Source organism: Betta splendens, chromosome 13 (assembly GCF_900634795.4).
Source record: "Betta splendens chromosome 13, fBetSpl5.4, whole genome shotgun sequence".
NCBI lineage: Eukaryota > Metazoa > Chordata > Actinopteri > Anabantiformes > Osphronemidae > Betta > Betta splendens.
The window spans coordinates 18,501,149-18,524,018 of NC_040893.2; the positions used below are offsets into that span (position 1 = coordinate 18,501,149).

The window sequence follows — 22,870 nt, forward strand, 5'->3', positions numbered from 1 at the left end:
AGATACAATTGTTGCATATTAACAGAATCAGTCACCTACTTTATTCCAGGGAGACACAGATACTGTACAAACTAAACATAAACGCGTGTTGCTTCTTTAAAATATAGTACAGTTGTCACAGGTTTTACTCAAAGGTCATCATCGTTCAGTAAAACACTATTTATCAGAGACACATAAAAACGTATCACAAGTGCTCAAAGCCATGAAATGGGAAATAAAAAAGCTTTTCACATCTCACTGACTTCAAATTATTTTCACTCGTAAGACCTATCTAATTTAGGTGGCATTTTAATGTCTTAGAAACCTCCCACAAGCGCTTCCACCAAACGCTGCCGTCCCCATACAATATGAGAGGCACTGGTGACATGCACGGGCCCACCAAGGCATTCATCACACTGGCAAACGCTGCGGCTGTGGCATTTTTAAAATAATATTTTATTTGTCATAGATCATTTTTCATTCCCTGCCAGCAAAAACCAAAAAAGAACAAAAGCACAAGATACCTGTATTGTAAAGCTGAGCATAACCTGCAAGTACAAACGCTGCAGCTTCTCAGCCTGTTGAGGCTGCAGCCGATGTTCAGTTCACCATTATCTTAGAAGCAAAGATTCCAAATAATCTAATAAAAGCTATATTGCATGTATATCACGCTATGAAAGAGCCTTTGGCTAAATAACGAATAACAACTGTAACATTTTGTGTCTAACGAACTTGTAAAGTATAAAAACAATTTTTATAACAATACAAAGCAGACTTACCAAGTAGCAACAGCAGTGATAACTAGAACCACTTCAACCACAGAGTGCGACACGTTAATTATCACATGTTTCACTGTATAATGAGTTAAGATCCCTCCGATGGTGCATCAATACTGATCTGAAGTCACCAGCACTCAACAGGAGCAACTCTACCAAACGATGCTTTGGGGTTGTGTCTGATCTGATAATTTTTATTTTTGTGCCTTTTTTTTTTTTTTAAATGGGATTTACTGGTATAGGCTCTCTGGCTGTAAAATGGCATCCTGATACAGGAATGGGTGCTGAAGAACCCTTGGCAAACACTCCCATGGGTGCAGTGCAGCGGTACGACAGAGCTGATGCAAACAGAAAGCCTGGATGATTCATGGCTCACATAACAGCTTACATTAGAGGACAACTGCAGAGGGAGGATATTGAATAGATGCCGGTGCCTATGTGAAATAATTATCTGCGCAACATTCATTTTCAATTCTAACGATCCAGAAAATCTGAGCTCTGAGAATCGGTGTTGTTACTTCGCTGTCACCAGAACTTATGATATCCGTCATATGATGGATAGACGGGATGAGAAGAGCCATCAGGAAACAATGAAATAAATAAATAAATAAGCAGGATAAGCAGGATAATCCTTCACCTTGGACCACTAATAGCCACATTACATCTAGTCCTGGGTATTATGACAAATAGTGATGCGTTTACAGACAAACCCAAAAGCAGAAAAAGGAAGAGAGTGTGTTTTTTTTCCCCTCTGGCGCCGATTTAAGGTTCAGACTCTTACCTGCTGAATGAGGAGGAGGCGTACACATGAGCACCACTCCTTGGCCTTCACGCACAGACACCGCACCTCTGGCCTTTCCACTGAAAGCACCCAGATCTGAAACAGCACGCAACAGTCTCTCTTAGCAACACGGCTCAACAAAACATGCTTATTTGGAGTCATTGTGAAAATGAAAGGTATAAAGTTGAATTATTCAAAAACCAACAAATCACTGCAGCACAGTTTATCTTCATTAACCTTTGCAGTGGTTGACGTTAAGCAGATCCTCGCGCAACGGGCATGAAAGGAGGAATGTTTACATGCCCATCAAACACCTCCATGTTTACCCGCTTTTCTCTGGATCTACAACAAAGCAGGTTTAATCTCGAATCCCAGAACCGCTGCCTGGTAGAATCTAATACCGCCTCTTTAATTTCCAGCTGGAGCAACGCCAAGGTGTTAAAACTGGTGCGACAGGCTGCTGACCCAGGGCGGGTCTCCGTGTCGCACCACTCTGGTTCCATCACTTTGAGGCACAGTGTTGCCCTGAAAGAGTTGGATAATTACGTCTCAGAGTGACTTGCTTTCCCTCCAGTGTTCTGGCACATTTAATCACAATAACGCTTCTTCGTGGGGCACGTAGTATTTTCAATTTCAAATTGAATGTCTTTATTTTTCTAAAGATCAGACAGGTATCTTATCAATTATCTGCTCAAAAGAGTTCTGAGGTGTATTTCATTTCAAGCAGTGCTTACTAAACCTTTAATAGAAGACTTTAACGCCTGTGGCAACACTTCTACCCAGAAGAAGCTAAAAGACAAGAGGAAAATATTTTCCACAGAAGCTTAAAATCTGTAGCAGTAGAATAAAAAGAACCAAGTCAAAAAATAATGGAGGCAAAATCAAAAAATCATGATGTCCTCTGCTCCTTTTCAGAAGGATCAACCAGGAGCAGAGTCTATCGCAGCACTTGGATTTCAGTTGAGGGCTGCTTTCGATCCTGGAACCTGACTTGACTTCTTTATTTTTATCACAGTTGTGTTGGACCGCTCTTCTGGAGATGCTCAGTGCCATCATCTTGGCCCATTCGCTTTGTGCGACTGTGATTGTGTGAGTGTTGATTTATTTGCGCTAACAATGTGCCACCAGAGTGCAGAGCTGGAGAGCCACTGATTGTCACCATGTTCACTATCGATTCGCAGCTGCTGTCACCACCCTGTCTTTACTGTCGATGCAGCTACCTTCTACCTCTTTGTCATGTTTTATTCAAACAGAAACCATGACTTATTGATAATCAGTATCCTCCACTGCTGCTTTACAGAACAAACACAAAATAGGTAGGCTGAATAGACCCTTCTGCACTAAACCTGAAGGGGAGCAAAGAACACGTAGACACAAACGCCTATAAGGCCTATTGACCAGCCTTCCACATCCAGCTGATGGAGCACATCAAGATGAATTCCTCAACCTCATCATGGGAGTTGTTCCTACTGTACATTATATGGACGGCTCCCTTGGTACCAGCCAGCCTGCATGTTATGAGAGCAGCCGTCTGTCCCAGTGTCATATAAGCTGAATTCATTTTCACGCCTCCACTCGTACATGAATGTATTTGTGTGCTATGCCAGCTAAAAGGACCGCAGGCACCTTAGCAGCTGATCACAGGTCAGAACTGTGATCAGCTGGTATGTAAACGCTGTAGTTCAATCTGAAACCCAGACGTTCAGATCTGTGGGCATTTTAGGAGTAGCTTGTTTGGGCTAACAAAGAGACAGCGTGACGCATGGGCCCAGCGCCGACTCCTGTACTGTATCTTCACTGGATTTGTATGTATGTGCGTTGAGCTTCACCTGATGAATGAGACCTCCTATCAGGCTCACACCTGCTAGATTTATTATTTGCCTCCCTTTTTTCAGGCGGCTTGGCACCGCAGCAGAAATGCAACATAAAACAGTATTTTTTACATAAATGGCTTCGTATTGGTGTCGACTACAAAACAACGACATTACTGCCCAGTTCCACTACAACCAAGCATATTCAGGTTAATGGAGCTATTACACTTCTTACTAAAAAGACGTGACGGTCCTATTTGGTCTTTCTGGAAACACACATCATTTTGCATTTACATTACAAAGAGCTGGGAACTACCTGTTAGGAATAAACAAATACAACACAACAGATACAGTGAGAGGGAACAGCCACAACAACTGAACCAAGCAATTATGAGGAATCCTTCCACACAAACCCATGTTTAAATAATAAAAAACTGAGGCCTCATGATTCTAATAGAAGATTTATGTCAATATAAGAATTTATCTAACCAAGATGAGTTTTTAACAATGTAACTACAACAGGGTTATTATTTATTTCTAAATGTGCTGATAAACAGGAGCACATGCTCAGTGCAAATCATTTTAATCAATGGGCACCAACTGTGTGTGTGTGTGTGTGTGTGTGTGTGTGTGTGTGTGTGTGTGTGTGTGTGTGTGTGTGTGTGTGTGTGTGTGTGTGTGTGTGTGTGAGGGGGGGTCTTCCAAAGCTCAAAGCTTTTGGTTAATTTCATTACTACTGTACCGCTCAGAGTGACTCGATACCTGAGCCTCAGCCAGACTCACGTCTGCGGAGAGAGAGAAGAACTCTTTGGGGAGAAAGATCAGAGGCATCCTTTCTGCCTGCTGCCTTCAAAGACACGGCTGAAAAACAGCCCAAGTGTGAGTTCAGCAGCTCAGAATTTCAAAACAAAGAGAAAAAAGCATCCTACTGAAACATCTTTGGAGCCGAGTACACGGCCAGTGGATAGAGCAGGGAGATCCTCGACTGACCCTCTCCTGCTGCACTCTGCCTCTCCAGTGATCCCGTGCATGAAGCAGGACTCTGTCCACAACAGCCGCTTGACATAACAAGCTTGTGTATTGGATGGTGTACATTCAGTGGAGTGTTACACAGTGCTAAATTAATTCAGGGCAACACAGCCTCAATTGTTTACCACTCTAAACAATTGACTTTTTCCTCACCAGATTTCGAAGCATCAAACGAAGGCAGCGACTGCCCAGGAAACCACGACTAACCAATCAGGACAGTTGGCTCCTGATCCAGGAGATCAGCGTGCTACGGTGATGCCTTGCCTGAGTTGAATCTCCAGCACCAATTAGAATATTAGGCTAACTGTGCTGCCGCTTTTCTATTGTAGAGAAATAAAACATTTCCCATCTAAAAGCAGTTTGAATGTAGGAGTAAATTTAGAAAAACACCACTACAGCTTTTAAGCCTCCACTCGCTCGTGTATATCTGCACTAGTTAAAGCAGTCGACAGCAGCGTCAGCCCATGAAAATGTGCCCTGCCAACATGAAAAGGAAGGAAAGTTGAGCTCCACACTGAGTGATAAATACCCACCATTTGTTATGCTGAAAGACAGAGGGAAGGTTCTGCATCTCAATGTGTGCTGCAGGGCAACTCTCTTTGTTTCTGTGGGCAGCTTTGAAGGGTCGCATTTTAAAGAAACGTACAATGAGCGTCAGACTATCACACAAAACTGCATGTGCAGCAGCAGCAACGCACAAGCGAAACAACTGCAGAGCAAAAATGAACCCTAAATACAGACAAATAAAGAGCAGAAAGAAGCAACATCTACTACAAGCTTAATCTACTGTATCCTAATCAACACCCATGAGGAAACAAATTTTATTTCTCACACATTTCTGCTCAGTTTTTTTCAAATCATCGCGCCAGTTGGTGCAATGTGGACTTTGTTGCTGACTCAGGAGCTACATGTAAATATTTGGTGAGTGATTTCTGAGGCCTGTGGCTCCACATCCCCAGGCTACAGAAAACACAGCCCTGTCATGCTGAGGAAATGATGCGATTTGGCAAAAAGTTAAATATTAATGACATGACATGAAGGTGATTGTTTGCTACTGTAGGAGCCAACGCAAGACTGTCTCGCTTCCCACTTGAATCACCATCACACCCCCAACAACAGGACACCAACTGGAACTAGCAAATTCTGTTCTTGGGTGAAGCTGAGAAAGCGGCAAAGTGGCTTCCACCTCAGATCCACCCGCCAAGTCAGCGGAACGCAACCTCAGACATATGGTGATTAAAAGGAAGACGTCGCCTGAGCACACGTTCGAGAACTGCATCGTCTCTGCCGAGTTTACGACTTCGTCTCCTCATCGTCGCATGCGATACACTTGTTGCTGGCATCACACTGATGTCAAAACGTAAATATTGCTACTATGGATCCAATGAATAACCCATAGTGTCAGCTTGAAGCTTTGCCTAAAAAAATGCCTGCCTACATGTTACACTGTTCAAGTTCAAATAGAAAAAAAGGGCTCAAGCTCATTTTTATATACTGATTTAATCCCCAAGTGGTGAGAGGAGGAGGGAAAGATCTGGAGATCAGTTGAGAGGACAGAAGGGGGTCCATGTTAAGACGCATGCAGCTTCTGTCCCTCAGAAGCCAGCAGTACTGTTTTGAAGCGTGTGTCTATGCTTTACCATCTGGGCGTATCAGCCTGCCAATGCAGTCTGGCTCACATTTGATGTAGCGCTGGGATTTTTTTGGTTCATACACTTTCTTTGATCACTTTTTTAACTTATATGAAATTCTGAGAGAGAAAAGAAAACAAGAACATCCTTTAAAGGAAACCTTTACAGCAGCCCTGCTGACCTGGGGAGGATGTAGCTTTTATGGAGCCAAGCTCTGTCCCTTTGTTCTCACTGCATAGTTCCAGGATAATCTAGACATTTGTTACATAAGTAATTTCTGTAAGACCCTGTAAAACACACAAGACCATGCAATATACTTTCTAGCAGGGGCTCAGTAAGTGAGAAGGCTGAGCTCCCTGTGGACGTGCCAATACGGTTATTACAGTATGGCCGCTGCGTCTAAGGCAAACGGTAGACAAAACCCACCAATAGTGTCCCTGGCCTCTGTGGTGAGCTGCCTGAGCCTGTGGTGACGCTGTGGAGGAAGGCCGGGGGATTACGTGGAGGAGAAACGCTGCTCTTTGCTCTCGTTTACCATTGAGACGGGGCATTGGAAGGCGTATACACTAAGTAGTGCAACTCAACTGTATCAGATGGAGCCGTTGGGAACTAAACTGAGCAATGAAAACGCACTGTACACAACCCAGTTATTATTTACCCCTGAAACCAAGAAGGTTTATTTTAAGTGAGAAAAAAAAGAAGATAATCATCTGCTCTGACATCTCTGTTCTTCACGCTGCTTTTGTCTGACACACCAAAGAGCGACTTGCTACGTACACTGCATATACCACTACTCCATTACACTGGCTGTAAGTGAGCTGTAAAGAATGTTGAAAGGAAAAAAAGTCTACTCACATGCAAACTGCAACAAACCGTCTCGACTTAGGACAATCCCGAAGCTGTTCTCTGCTTTGCACTGGTACTTCCCATAGTCCGTGACCTCACTTGCATTGGTAATAATTAGGTTCCCATCAACGAAGCTGTAGCGGTAATCTGCCTCTACGTCCACCTTTGTCCCATTGATGTACCAACTAAATAAAAGGAGAACAGGCACATTCATTTGTGGTGAATGACAAGCTAATGAGTAGCAAAAGTAGCACTGCAATTAGAAGAGAGACGCATAATGTCTCACCTGTATGTGGGCGGTGGATTCCCCCGTGCTTCACAGTGCATCACCACTTTCTTCTCATCAGAGTCCAAAGGAAAAATAACATCGTCTGGCTCCTGTATGAAAACAGGCCCAAACTCCTCACTCTCTGCAAAGAAAAAAAGACATAAAGACAACGATGAGTGCAATTATCACAACAGGAGAGCCAATCAGTTTTACCATCCAATTACTTTTTCTATTATTTCCCAGTTTGCTTCATGCAACGGCACATTTTGTACCAACGTCGTTTATAGCAAACAAGAGATAAGGAAGATGTGCAGCTCCACCGTACAGGGGAATTATAAAGAACAAAAACCACTGCAGCCAACGTGGCGTTCTGCAGCACACGACACATTTTTTGACAGGTAATAACACTATTTTGATATATTATAGGACTAATCTAGTTGTTCAGCACTCGGCGAGGCAATCTCATAATCCCCAAAGTCAAAATGTGTTTTCGGTGACAAACCCTGGAGGCTGTTGTCCTTCTAAAGCAGACAGAGCAACTTCTTAATTTAGAAGTGGGCCCTTGTGATTATGTACTTAACTGGATGCATTTCATGAGTTGAAAAATACATTTTAAATTCGAGACAATTCCATTTACATATTTTACATACAGTATATTTTGGATTGACTGGGTTTTAACTCGTTGAAGATTTATTTATTCCTTAGGCAGGTTTGGAAGGACTCTGCTGCTGCCTCTTAGCCCAGTCACTATATTTAAAGCAAATCCATTTAGAGAGTGGTGGCTATTGGTACAACCAGTGTATGAGTGATGACTATATTAAGACACAGACTGACGTCCACCCTTTTCTTAACACGACCATTGAATGAAACAGGATTCTTTTTATCTTGTCAGGGGGATTTGTTACAACATAATCCTTCTTCTGTCAGTCTGTCAACACTGTTTACTCTCTTGTGGCACGTCTCCTTTTTATAACACCTTCTACGCAAAGTTACAAGAAATAAAACAAGACCCTAGTGTAAATGTTACATACATAGTAAAATAATATTTTTCACAGAGACTTCATGTTTGATGTGTCCTTCAAAGCTCATCAGACGGCTCCTCCATCTGCATATTCATAGTCACTGGTGGTGCCTTTACTGGGGGTGTCTTATGTCTGTGCGTCTAACAGGATGAAATCCTCTTAGAAACAGTAATGTCATACTGAGGTCTAATTAAAGGATTCTTTTCATATTTCTATTCTGTTGTCAGTCCAGCAGGTAAAAAAGAGCAGTCTAATGAGGCACCATCCAGCTCCTGTGTCAGAAAAGTTGTTTATAGGCTTTGCCCTTTTTGGTCCATATTCTAAGCCTCGCTTGGTTCAGAGTTTGCTAGTTAATTGACCGGTAGCCAAACTGTGCATTATTCTTAGCATACAGCTACAATAAATCAGAAAATTACCATAATGTATGTGCAGCAGCTACCGTATGAAATCACAGGCCGCTCATGTCACGGTCACAAGTAACCCTAAAAGTACTGTCTGACAAGTCTGACATTTACAGTGGCGATGAGATGCACCACACGTGGCGTTTTGTTGTGTGTGGTACTGAACACATGGCGCATTCATGTAAATAGGCTGTTACTCGTTATCAGGAGCTGGAAACAACAGAATCAATGGAAAATGGAAACATGCTGTATCTGCACAGTGGAATGATAGCCCCTTATAAGAGAATAACATTACTCTTACTTTATAAATCATTGAAATTAATTACATCAGTATGTGTAAAAAACTGTCAAAATAGAAGATGATTCATCGTGCCACTGTTTACCTCACAGCTTGACAGTTACTATTAGATTTAAACCAAAGAGCTGACATTTAAAAACGGGAGACGTTCTCACCACTGTACCTGGGAAGCAGATTTTGATGTTATGATTTACAGCCTGGATTTTACAGTTATGAGTAGCAAGAAACTTAGAGACAAATTAAGAACATGCTACTCACCATCTTCTAGACTAAGCCCACGGCAGTTTCTTGATCTGCGGTGCTCTTGTTTGTGATTTAAAGTGGCTCTTATACTGTATGAAAACTTAACTCTCCGTGGAACAAATACTCCCACATATTGATGTGCTAGTTGGTGTAGTGTGTTCACTTTGACAGCTCTGGTTGCAACTCTGTTCCGCTCCTTTAGAGTATTCTACTCTTTGATCCAGTCTTCTGGTAACACAGAAGTGATGCACACGTTGCAGCTTCCTACAGCAGATCCATGCAAACTGCAGCTCTGTGTTCTTCAGAAGAATGGTTTCTATATAACGACTTGCTTCTATGACACACTTCACACATTTATGCTGTTTTAACAGAAACCATTTAACTGAGAGATTAAGTTCACACTATTTAGGTATAAACCGATGACAGAAAAGATAAAAGGGTCTTTTTTCCCGGCATACGTTTAATCTCACAAACCATTTCTCAGCAATTTACTGCCCTGCGGGGAAATAAGGAGCTTTTGAAATAATGCCCTAATCAGAGGGAGAAAATGAATCAATATTAAGTTGCAATCCTGGCAGTGTATATACGAAGCAAAGCAATTCAACGTGTGTAGTGTTACAAGGTGCTAGAAACACATTTAAGAAGGAACCCTGATTAGAGGATCCCTGTGTCAGACAAAGCTAGAGTAAGTTGGAGTGTCCAGTTAAGCAGAAGAACAAAAGAGCGTGTGGGAAGTGTCGGTCAAAAGAAACAGCCTATGAAATAAAACTCTGACGACTTTATGTGACGGCTTCTACTTTGTACTTAATTTGCACAATGCACTTAATTTTGTGTTGTGGTGTTGAAGTGGCTACAACTTAATTCCCACAACATTCATCTGATGTGGACGTTAAATGCCCTGAAATTAAAACGGGGAGTTGGCACATTGATGTTGTTGTTGCGTTTTAAACCCAGCGATTGTGCAGCTCAGAGCCAAAACAACAAAAAGTGTCATTGTCCTCACTGACTGTGCTCTAATTATGTGTAACGACTGAACCTGATCTGAATTACAACACGGTGTATATTACACTGCTGAGGGCCGTAAAGAAGCAGCGTGTTCTGCCTGAGCGCCGAGGTGAAACCCACCATCTGTGATTGACTTCTACATAGTAAATAAACGGACAAGTAAAGCGCAAACGTCTTCAGTGTTTTACATCGCGGGTACATGGTACTGTACCTGTACATTTCAGTGTAAGTGTTGTCGTCAGCATTACGGTAGGCACTGGGTCATATATGAAACAATCACTATCACTATTCCTATGTAATTTTTTCAGATTATTTAGAGCAGAGATCATGTTGTTCATGTGTCACTAGCTGTCTTGGGGTTATCGAATCTCCCCTTTTGACAAAGATATCAATCTTATCTATAGCTTCTATACTGACAGGAACAAAGTGCGAGCTGGATATTGCCATGATCCCACTTCAATTTCAGAAAGGGCAGGACCCTGGTCACTGTAGACCATACACAGGGATGATGGATAGGTGAGATTCATTTCCAGACCAAATCCAAACAGGCTGCTTCCCTGCACACGCTGTGAGGCCAGACACAGTCAACCAAGTGCACAGATAGCAGAGTACATTCACACCAATTAAGTCTGGAGGTGTTTCCAACTCGAGTGTCCAGACCTTTTAGTTTGGTCCATTTCAGCAGGTGAGAAGAATTTCATCTAAACTAATGTGGCACCTCCTGTCACCTATACCTAGACGTCCAGATCTCAGCCCTTGAGGTGAGTACTGGGCAGGTGGTCAGGACTGGGACTCTGACCCAGGACAAATAGCTGACAGACAAAAGGCAGACGGTGACAGATGCTGACATGGGATATAGAGTAATTACATCTAAAAAAAAGGTCATTTTATTCATTTAGGTTTCTTAGCTGTTGTTTGGTCCCTTGGCCACTCTGGAACAATTCACACACACATACATGTATACAGCCAGAAAAAACGTCAGGTGTATCTAGATTAACAGTATTATCAACTGTAGTGCGCCTACAAGTTGGTAGCACTACACTAGGCCATGCTTTATTTATTTGGGTGTGTGTTGTGAAGAGATGCCTGGAAGCCACACGGCCCCTTATCTTTATACCCTTTATTCAGGTCCGGACCCAGAGTGTGTGAACCTTCAAAATGGTGTCAGAAACACAGATCCAACTCCAGTCTGGAAGGTTGGGCATTATACTGTTTATCCAGCACAGTAACAACAAGCGACCGTCCTGCTGCGGTTTGGGTTTTATTTATGGCTGAAAACTGTCAAGAACTGGACAACAATATACAAAATCCTCCAAGAGACTATGACGCTATCTGAGAAAGATAATTAAAAAAAGCATGAATATATGTTACTTCATACTAACTTACTTAAGCTGAGTTATTTTGGTGTTTCTGAGTTGGGTTTTCTGCCCCCTTTAAAAATGGCTATTTCAGTTCAGAACAACTTCTTCAAAGATGCAGGTAAGCGGCTTTTGGGAAATAACATTTGTACAATATTGTGCTTTGTTTTTTTGTTGAACGTTTTCCAGTTCTTCTTGCGGTATTTCATTTGACAGTTCTCAGCAAAACCACAAACTGTGGCTCACATGTCCAGGGGGTCACTTTGATTACATTTGCCATCATCATTAAAACACAAAACGGACGGAAATATTTGTGAAAGTTTTGTGTGTTATTCATAGTTCAGTGAAATCGGGGTCAGTTCAGCTTAGTAAGGCTGCAAATTTAATAACAACAATTTAAGCATTTATAACCTTTGGAAGGCTTCATTTCTAAAAGATCACCTCTTGCAAAGTTGAAGTTGCCACGAGCTTATTTACTGGATCTGTTGCATGTATAGTAGGTTTAACTAGAATAAAATCAATACTTACTGTACTTGCTGATTCCTGGTGGCTGTAGGTGTTCTAGCACAAACAGTCAACACAAAATCGAGCTCTTACTTACAAAGACTTTGGCGAAAGACTGGGAAACGCTGAAACATGTGCTGCGCATTTAAATGCCTTCAACACAAAAGTGTGAGCAGCATTTCTGAGGGTCATTTCTGCCACAGGACGGCGTCTAAAAGAAAAGAATGGTGGAACAAAGCTCCAAGGTCCTAATACCGTATTTGAGAAATGAGAATATTTGCAAATATTTCAACGGATACAATTCTGGCAGGATGAGAAATTCTACTTTTGCGAAATGTCAGTTTTGCCAGGTGTCGGGCGGCGCTGGTGTTTGGCTGAAAAAGTAACAATGACCCAGTGTCCATTCAGTTTGTGAAAAAAAGTGTAATATATTATGCTGCTTTAACTAGGCAAAAATCTGCGCCATCCACAATTGTTCATTATCGCCCATGGCTACAGTTGCAGATGAGTTATTTATGAGGTGTCTTGGCTGTTATATAAACTTTGTTTAAATGTGAACTTTAACAAACCAATAGCAAAAGTTTTTCGCACTGGTTCAGACAAGAGCCAACGAAGTGTAGGTCTGACTGCAACATTAGTTTTACCTTCGCTCCGGTAATCCTCCTGAGAGCTGAGCAAACTCAGGGCTGACAGGGGATGACTGGAGAAAGCAGACCAGTCAGGAGCCACCAGTCCACCACCGCGTTGTTCTCGAGGCCGGCTCCGCGAGCTGAGCACTGATGAAGAGCTGTCTGCTTTCATTCGCAGCACTGCTGCATATGATATGGGCCGTGCTGCAACAGCTCTCGCCAAGTCTGGGAAGAAAAGGTAAAACACAGCACAGGGTTACATCATATACTGTAGAGCCTTGCCTTTGAGTGGAATTGGCTGTAATTACTCAAAGGACTTCTGTCTATCTATTCTATCTATCTATGGACTCTGTCTTTAATAAAAGCCATTCCTCTGCTGTTTGGATGCACTTTCCATTATATTTGATTTGATACTTCATCCCAGTGATTGTTAGAACATATAGCTTTTGCAATAATTGGCTGTGTGTAAACAGTATAAACTAAGCACTTACCTCTGTGTTAATGACATTCTAAAAACAATAAGTTAACATTATTTACACACCTCTGGATTTATTTCTTTGACCAGAAGCTTCAAACTCAGCAAGGTTCTATCGCGGTTCTCTAGAGCGGGGTGATCTGCACCAAATGATAAAGTGTTCCGAAGAACGGAACAAACCCAGAAATAATTATGTGCCTGTTGGGACTTGTCAGCTGCAAAAATACTGCTATCTACAAATGCACAATGGGCAATTACATGAACTGTGTTACGGATTCTGGGACAGGCAGGAAATGAAACTCCTTTTAAAATCAAACATATTGTGAGTTTGAACACAAAATGATAAGCAAAGCAATTAGCAGGCGGTCGATAATTAAATTATTTATCTGTCTGGGAATCAATCCATACAGGTATCCAGTGAATGACACGGCCACTGCTGGCACCCATACATGTAGGTAGCTTCCAAAGAAAAGGCAGGGAGATCATTTTAAACTGTTGACGGCTACATACTGTATGTCCGTATTAACCCCAGGTAGAAATATAACGTGCTGTGAAAGACTAGTGCAGTCCTTGTTTGTTTATTTTCTAAGAATAGATGCTACCATGACCACAGATTTGTTTCATTTAGCAGAAGTGACTGGATCCAGCGTCTGTTATTTTTTTCCCCTCTTGGTTAAGTTTTAATGATGTGTCAACATGAACTTTTCACGCTGTCAGTGCTGTCACACGTTTTGTTCCTTGACTATATACAGACATATATACTGTACGGTCTCACTAGTAAGCTACACTTTACAGGTCCACAGTTGGAGAAAGTTACAGATTTATTTAGAAATGTATTTAGAACAAAATCAACAAAAATCAGTTTACAGTACTATGTCACATACATGCACATGCAGTACATACACAGCATCCTTCTGACTTACTGCTGTGCAGTTGGAGATAAGTTAAAAGAAAAAAGCAGCGATGACAAGGAAACAGCTTGTTATAAAAAAATGGTCCTGTAAAGAGACGACAGCTGCACAGACTTCATTTAGTCAACGTTCAAAATACTGTCAGGAAAGAATTGCTCTTTTTTTAACACATGTAACGTAATGTCAGAGCCAGCTGGCACGCTTTCATCACGGTAATAAAAAATAAAGACTTCTTTATTGACAAATGACTGATTGATGAGTGGAAGCAAGTTCCTCTCTCAGCTGGTTCAGACTAGGCCAAAGTCATAAATAACCAGGAAAACCAAAAGGAAAAGACCATAACACAGTAATTAACGAGCTCCAGCCGCACTCTAACATTCTATAATGTATGGATAACTTTGTGGTTTGGTTGTTCCAGTCTGACGTTTTCATTTGTGTTGCTCTAACGGTCACTGTGAACGCCCCGTGTATACATTTGTCTTACTGTGCTGCATGGCACTGAGCTGCATTTCAAGTACTTTATCATCCTCATTTAATGTCAGCGGATGTGTAAGGTATTATGTGGGATTGTACTTAATGTAGCCTCGTGTCCCTGCAGAAATAAACTGGCAAACTGCTAAAACTGCAAGGCTGACTCCAATTAAACAAGCCGATAAAAGGGGATTTTAGATAGTTTCTCTGTGTTTCTCATGGGTTAATAGTTCTGTGCTAAATTAGCAAAGAAAATTTAAATTACATATTGTAAATATAACATGCATTTGTTTGAAATACTCTCAGACTGCACCCAAGAGATATGATAATAATTAATAGCGGCATCTTAAGTTGCTAGTGGGACTATTTTTTTCTCCCTGTATGACAGAAGATTAGCAATAAAAACGCATTTGTTTGGTGATGAGGGTGTGCATCTATTCTGAGTCACGCCAATGATTTTAAACAGGTTACAGAGAAGTCCTGTCAACAACAGATCTTTTGTGTTTTATTCCCTTTACCCAGGAAAATAACCATCCAGACTGAGGCTAAACTCTGACAAATACGGCAGACTAGAAAAAGTCTCTTTGTTTGCACTGAAGCCGACAGGCACTTGCTCTTGTCAGTTGTCACCTTCATCTGATAAAAGCAATGACCCTTGCAGATCCCACCGATCTCTATCTTTCACAGGGTGCAAAATCAGAAGCGCTCATTGTTGTTGAAAGGGCTGCACCTGCTGCATTTTAGGCGCTCCGGAGCAATGCCACTGGTGATTATTCAGGTCTCATTGCTACTTTCATGTTAACATTAACAAAAGAGCGAGAGAACGGCGATTTTATACTTGGACAATGACCGAGAAAACAAGGAGAAACCACTTACACTGAATGGACTATTGCCTCCAGACGATGCTATGAAAAATTAATTAGAATAATGTAGTTTAAGTATGTGAAAGGCTCATATGGACAGACATGAGTAGCCACACCTCACAAGATTAATAAAGGCCTTCACAGGGAGACTGTATTGACTGAAGCTGATTATGTTTCAGACCATTTGTCCAGGGGAACATCATTACAGATTACAACAATTCAGGCATCGTATGTAACCTCACCTATCAATATATCACAGAAGACTAATTGCTAGATCAGCCTTTATTCCACTATAGGAATGTATAAAAACAAAACAATGAAATAACTTTCTTTCAATTAAAACCCAGACTGGACATTATAATGCAGGAAAATGACAAAAGCTCAGGTTGTGCGTGGTGCCTTTCATCTCAAATATTAAGAAAATGCAACAGACTTTTCTCACTGGCTTCAGGCAACCTTCCACTTCACTATTTGGCTTCAGAACACAGGCTTATTGTATGTAATCGTGTGCTCTGAAATGCCAAACCTCCAGTCTCTGGATACTGATTATAGCGTTGATCAGCGCACACACCAGGGAAGCTCCACTGCCAAGACTCCAATGTTTCGCCCAACTTCTCGTGCTCAACAACAATGATTTTATTTATTCCTTTTTTGATTCTGCTTCTTGGGCTTAGGTTGGTTAAGTATAAGAAAAGCTCAGTCACAGGTTTCACTGCCAGTTGGAGAAAGTCCATCAGTCCCTGCTGGAGGGGACTAAAATAGATTCTGAAGTTTTTTTTCAGCAGTTTCATGTTAAAGTTATTAATATAAGAATGTGCAGTGATCAACGCTGTATGTATTTGAACTGGTGGGAGGATGGAGCTGACCTCTGTTGACTGGCAGTAACCTAACAAAGCCCCAAATTTTAAAGTTTATTTTCAATGAATCCAACCACAGAAATATATTCATTGCATGGTCCAGCTCTCTGTAGTGCATGCAAATACACATTCATTTCCCAATATGCAACCATATTTCTGATGCATGACTCTTTTGCCCTTGATGAAAATGACTTCATGCATCACTTATACACCACAGTCATACTGCACTACACATCTATATTCTGCGCACCCCACTTTTAATACTGAGATACCTCAGAGTTAGCTGAGGAACAGATGAATTACCATTCCACACTTAACACTCCACGTAACATTGGATTTCAATCAGAGGCGGACTGGGGGGAGGGAGAAAATGGCCCCAGACATCGTGCCTGCCCGTCCCACTTTTAAACATGAGAGAAATCTAATTGTGCTGCCCTCTCTGCTTCAGCGTGATTTAAATAACTAGGGAATAAAAAGAGATAAGGCCGAGGAGACAGGTACAGAGGAAAATAAAATGCGAGAGCAACTACTGTCTTCAAAGAGCACATTTTCACAGAATATTCCCAGAGAACAGTAGGTCAATAATCCACTGCACAAGCATCATGTCAAAAGTATCATAATAGATAAAGACCGCATTGCACTCGTGGGAACGGGGGCTCATGGCTCCTGCTGCTGAGAATATTGAAAACCAGTTTGAAGTATGGCACTCTTACTAAAATATGACATACTGTATTTTGGATAGTTGATGTGACAGCTAAGGCTGACTGAGGTTTCTGCTGTATAAATGAAGATCAACATCAGTTAAATGCATATCAGTGAAACACCTCCTTAAAATCACAACCCACAGATGAAACTAAATGTTTTACAAATGTTAAATATGAAAATGGATTCCCAGACAATGTCAGGACTGCAGACAGAGTCTCTAACACTGACTATTGATAAGCCGGTGCCCAGCTGTTTTTGTCCATGAATGCATGATAACAGGAAATACAAGTTCCTCCAGGAGATCTAATAAAAGTCCTCTGGGAGACATCCCTCTAAAATAACCAAATTAATGAGATCAAAAATGTCTCTTAAGAACAAAGAACGGAGAAACTAAATGAAGACCTGTCACTGCTTGTTATTGGACTAAAATACGCCTGGAGACAATACTGATCTACTGCCTATATCTTCTTCTTTCTGGGTTTTATGTGACGCCTTTAAAATTTCATTTGTCTGTGCTTTTATAGCTCCTGGCCTGCACATTTCAACAGAAATGTAGGACTGTGATGGAAAGAACGCGGATCTGAATTGTTTAAAAGACAAAAATAGCATAAGGCAGAATGTGGAATACTGTACTGCTGTAATTTAAAGAAGTAATTTGACATTTCAATGTGAATGTGGTTTGTTTACTATTAAATAAGAATAGAAATACTGCACCACAATAATTCTACTATACAAAGAGCTTCACATGCACATGAGCAGAGAGTATACACCTCCTCTGGAGTAAGAGCATGCAGCTGTTTTCTGTATCCGAACAGCAGATATTTCACGCATTGAGATCCTTTGTGCTTCTCGGATAAGGCCGGTGACTTCCTGCATTGTTAGCGTCTACAAATCCCACTGAATGCAGCAATGAACTGCATCTACTAACTTCACCATCTCTGAGTCAAGCCTGATTCAGCCTGTTCGCCTGTGCCAGTGAGCTCCATTGTTGTGTGAAAACTAATAAAGCTACATCACTGAGTCACACAGTTAAACTGGAGGATACATTTCTGCAGACTAACAATGATGAACACTTTGTGTGCAAACTAATTTCTGCAAGGCAGGGGTCACTGTGCGTGCGGATACACTCCTGCTGCTCATGTTCCACATCAGAACCTCCCTAGAGCAGATTTTAAGTTCCTTGGCATGTTTACACTGTCTGAGACTAAGAGACTTAGATGTGCATTCATGAGCGGTGAGTATTCAGCAGAGAAAACACAACGAAGATACAGAGATAAAGTTAATGCTGACGCTGTCCTGTAGACTAATCATCAGGCACAAAGCAGCAGAAACAGAACCAAAATTGCAACTCAGTCAGTGGAGAAAAGACACAAGCAGGGACCTGGGATGAACCCTCTGTTCCATCCTCCTGTCGTGTTATTCAATCAGGCAATTCCACCTCCAGTACCAGCACACTCCTGCTCCAAACTAATTTGCTTTACAGGACTTAAACAACATTAAGTTGTCATTGTGTCTGGCTGCCTGTTTAGCCTGGTATTTGACATAGCCCTATACAGTATTTTTCTCCACCCAAGTCTAAAATATTAAAGCTGAAAAATTCCGCCTCAGTAAGGTCCAATAAGGCCTAAGACATAGAGCCAATTATTCTGCAAACTGGTAGGACAGCAGGAGTCGATGTAGCAACACAGCTGAGGCACCTATAATGAACAAGCAGAGCAAATTCTGTCAACTATTTGCACCCGAGGTACAAAGGACCAAAATCCTGAGATCAAAAATCAATGGACAGCATCGACTCAACTGAAACAAATTAAGTGGCCGAGCTACTCAGCCCCTATTTATAAACTTGATCAACTAGTTCAATCTCCACCTCCAGCCTTAACTAATGGTGTGTTTGGTAATGTAAAGTGTGATTCAGGTTTGAAAAATGTGTAACAGTAAAACTGGTACTAGCACTTCTTCTAGCACAAGACAAGTTTTAAACAGTGTTTAATTAAAATGGGGTAAAACACTCAGTAGTCTGTGATGGCAATTTAGTTCAGTGAAAAGCTGCAGACTCATTATGTACATCAGGTCCAGAGTCAGCAGCATTTGACAGGCGTATATCCAAAGTGGCTGCTAACACTAGCACCAGCACTTAGTCAAGCTGACAGCTCCTGCTGCTAGGGCTGCTTTCCAGCGCAACGCTGGGTTGTGTTGTAAACCCACCACACAACAACCTCAGTTGATAACCTCTGTTTGTATGTGCGGGCTAAAGTCTGAAAAGTATTGCTAATAATGGCCGACGCGGCTACAGCTGGTATTGTTATTCCTCCTCATTCCCAGTTCAGAGCGTCAAACTGTGACCCTCACAGTTGGTGCATCAAAGCACAGAGGGAAAGGGAAACGAACTCTCCTCACTCTCCTATTACAGTAAATACTACTAATAAAAGCCCAGTTCTGCAGTAGTGTGACTGTATATTGTCTGGATCCATAGAAGATCTTGTTATGCCACAGTCGGCTGATCTCCATCCTGTTTTCCCAATTCCCCGCTGCAACAGCAGCACCTCCTATAGCAGCCGTGACCTTTGTGTTATCTCCCATGAAGCAGGCAAACGCCCACAGACGTGACGTTCCTGAGAGATTTCCTACTGTACATGTGAGAGCGTGTGCTGGTCAGAGACGCTTTCGATGGGCACTGCTACATTCAGTTTCGGAGAATGTTTTCTCCTATTACAGCATCTCTCTAGCTTGAGTCATTCTTGAATACGACTGACTCGGACTGACTGACGATCCAGCCTAAACATCAGTAAAACCCATTTTGTTACATTTACTGCTTTGAAACCCTAAAATACTGGAAGCACATTATATAACATAATGAAGGACATAATGTATTCCTGTATCATCACACTGTCTGGTCCTGGGCTGCATGAGGAACGGGGCCTGTCAAATACAGTGCTATTTGAGGTTTAATGTTTGATTGAGTCAGGCTTTATTGATTACACATCTTGTAGAAATGAAGCACTGGTGCTGTAGTGTTGCATATTTTTTAATATTCATACTGTATTGTTGTCATTTCTCTGGTGTATTATTATGCTGCCTCTGTTAGACCGTTATCAGGCTGCAACAGTGTTCAATGAAAGAGTAAAGTACATGAAGGCATCAATTATAGTGATTGTAAAACCATATGGATCACTGCGTAATGTCTTTATCTCTAATTATTGGTTATTTATTATTATATATCGGTCATTTTATTTAAGAGCCAGTGTTGTCTTACTGCATTCACACGGTACTAGGGTGACAGGGTCAAGGACTCACAACTAGGCTGGTAAAAACCCATTATTCATATTGGTATTACTATTTAATATTCTACACAAGCAGCTTCAGTTTAGTCAAAATGTTCCTTTATTTGCTGACAAAGGTTTATTTAATGGCTAAATTATAATGACCGTCATGATTAAAACACAATATTAAACCACTTTGTGTTACTATCTTGGCTGAGTACTGTAGCTAATCACCTGCGTTTTAACTCACCAAGGTTGTTTATGCTGTAAGTTGCACTCGCATAATGATTTGTGTGATGATACCGTACGTTTGACCTCACTAGTACGGTACTAGTGAGGTCAAATGTACAATTCCTCAAAAAGCCAGCGCCAGTTACACAAAGATAAGTGATTTAGCACTAATCATCCACATGCAGTGTCAACCTGCTGTCAGTCAGCTGCCTTCTCGATTACTGAATCATAATAGGACACAATTCCATTTAGCTAGTTTGGGAAACTAACTAAATTGAAAATTCCTGTGAAATTAACGCGGAGCAGCTGTGGAGCAAGGCTGGTGATTGGAAAGACATCAACACAGCACAACATGTGCACATTTAAATAGCAAAGGCTTTTCACAATGTTTTGTAGCTGATTTTAACTTAAACATCACACTGTTAAGACCGAGGTGTGACTACCTCTGTAAAATAAAGAGCAGAAAGCGTTTGAAAGACAGGGTCCCCTTCTCACCAACACAGAATCAGCACTATAAAGGTTAGACCTTATTAACCTCCCTGAAATATACTACTTGGCAGCTAGGGTTAAAGCATTGTAGCCAGCCCTTACAGTACTTATAAAAAAAAAAGGAAATCCAGTCTTTAACTCCAAAAAACAGCCACAATTTATTCAGCCTCTAACTGTCCCTGGAGACAGGGCTGAGAAAGTTAAACAGTTGTTTGCATTTAATAGTTTGGTTTAACGAGCAGGCGAGTGAGGTTAACGCTGTGTGTCTGGCTCCCAGAAACAGCGAAGCTCGGAGCCAGCTACAGAGTGCACAAACCTTCGTCTGGTGGGAAGGAACCGTTAATGGGGCCGAGTCCATTAGACCGGCAAACATATGCTTTAGACCAAAGGAGACACTTGATCTGTGACATAAACTTGTGCACTCATTGCTAATCACACTAGCAACGATATGTATCAGATCGCAGAAGCCTACACTTGAGTGGTGCCACGGTGAGGTTAGGGTCAACATAAAGGCTTTAAATTCAAATGCAAACACTTAAGGGCAGTCTTGTATAAATAAGGTCCACCTAAGGTGGTATAAATGGGTTCAAGCACTAAACACATTTTTGCGAGCCAGTCAACGCTGCCTTTTCAAATGTCATGCAAATTGTTGGGGCTTTAAAAATACAGTAGAAATGTGGCCTCATCACAGACCTGTGCTTTTTCTGATGTCCCCTGTGTTTGAGACTCGAGGGAAATGCTCCAAGAGCTATAAGAGCTTCACCTTTTTCTCATATTAACATGCAAAATCATTTCAAAGGTGCAGATTCCTCTCCCCCATGCCCTCCGTCAGAACCAGCTGTGTCACATTAACAACTGCTGAGTCATAACAGCAGGCTTAAATGCACCCTGTTTAATTTCTCGGCACGTAAAAACATTGTTCTGTACAGCCATGTCCTGCTATTCTATTTGAACGCTGCCTTCAGAATTTCTTACCTGAAAGGCCACTGATGACAGACAGGAGCAGAAATGGTTTCCATGGTGACCCCATACTTGTTGAAAAGGGTCCCTTCTGCAAGAATGTTAGCAGGTCTGCTTCTTCATTAAAGCTGTGCCTACAAACAGAGAGGGAAAACCGTCATGGCTCGGTGGGAGGACGCGGAGCAGCACAGGTTATCAGATACAAACGCAGAAATACACGCCTACTGCACAAAACCACGCAATGGCATCTCCACATTTACGTTCCCGCCTCGTGATCACAGCAAACTTCCCACCATATGGCCCAGAGGAGATGTGCACTTGACAAGTTTGCCCCTACTCCACTTTTTCATCCAAAAAATACAATGGGCTGTGCCTTTTTGCTTGTGAGCTCACTGTGCACTCAGAACAACAGTTTTTGTTGCCTCTGCACTAACTGGTGAAAAACCAGCGCTTCTGAAGCCAAAGGCATTTTGGCATATACTGTTTAAATATTTTTAAAAAGTTGCATTCAAAACCTGATATCCTTATATTTAGCACATACAATGACCCTTTTGTTAAATTCTGACAGCTTTTATGCATCTGGGTTTTCAACACAATCTATCAAAGCGCCCAAACGTTTCAATCACATTACAAAACTATTACAAAACAGAGCTTGTGCTGAGAAAATCGCATTTCAATGAATTAATCAGTCACTGGCACCCACAGAACATGCTCGGTGCAGAAGTGTTTTCTTATTATTGAGTTGAAAGTAAAAGTAGTTTACAGATTATCAAAGAGAAGCTTGCTTTAAAGCTAAGGAATGAGCCAAAGCATAGCACCAAGGGTGAAGTGCTCAGATCCACGGAGACACCGCTTTCTCTTCACTAAATTTGTGTTAACACCAAGTAGCTGGATTTCCAATGGTTTTGTATCATGAGTGATTTCCAGAGCAAGCTGTTCACCTGCTTTGTATTGAATGCTGCACAGTGAATTAGGATAGCAGCTGAATGATGTAGACCTGGAGACAAGCTCCTTCGCTGGGAGAAAAGAACTCACAGGATTCACCTTGGCCTCCACGCAGACACACT

The 22,870-nt window shown here is 41.6% G+C and overlaps 1 protein-coding gene across 6 annotated transcripts in view; it reads right to left on the reverse strand.

Annotated features, from left to right (window-relative positions):
- Nucleotides 1–22,870, reverse strand: part of cntn5 (contactin 5) — a 74,742-nt gene that overhangs the window by 30,162 nt on the left and 21,710 nt on the right. For 5 of the 6 annotated variants that reach the window (XM_029170977.2, XM_029170979.3, XM_029170976.3 and 2 more), the window contains 5 exons: nucleotides 21,819–21,937; nucleotides 12,597–12,806; nucleotides 7,140–7,263; nucleotides 6,863–7,038; nucleotides 1,537–1,632 (listed from right to left, as the gene is read on the reverse strand). In XM_029170977.2, coding sequence (XP_029026810.1) covers nucleotides 1,537–1,632; nucleotides 6,863–7,038; nucleotides 7,140–7,263; nucleotides 12,597–12,806; nucleotides 21,819–21,873 — 661 coding nt within the window. In that variant the 5' untranslated portion in view covers nucleotides 21,874–21,937. Of the gene's footprint in view, nucleotides 1–1,536; nucleotides 1,633–1,773; nucleotides 2,062–6,862; nucleotides 7,039–7,139; nucleotides 7,264–12,596; nucleotides 12,807–21,818; nucleotides 21,938–22,870 lie in introns of those variants that run through there. The other variant, XM_029170984.3, reaches the window with a different exon arrangement.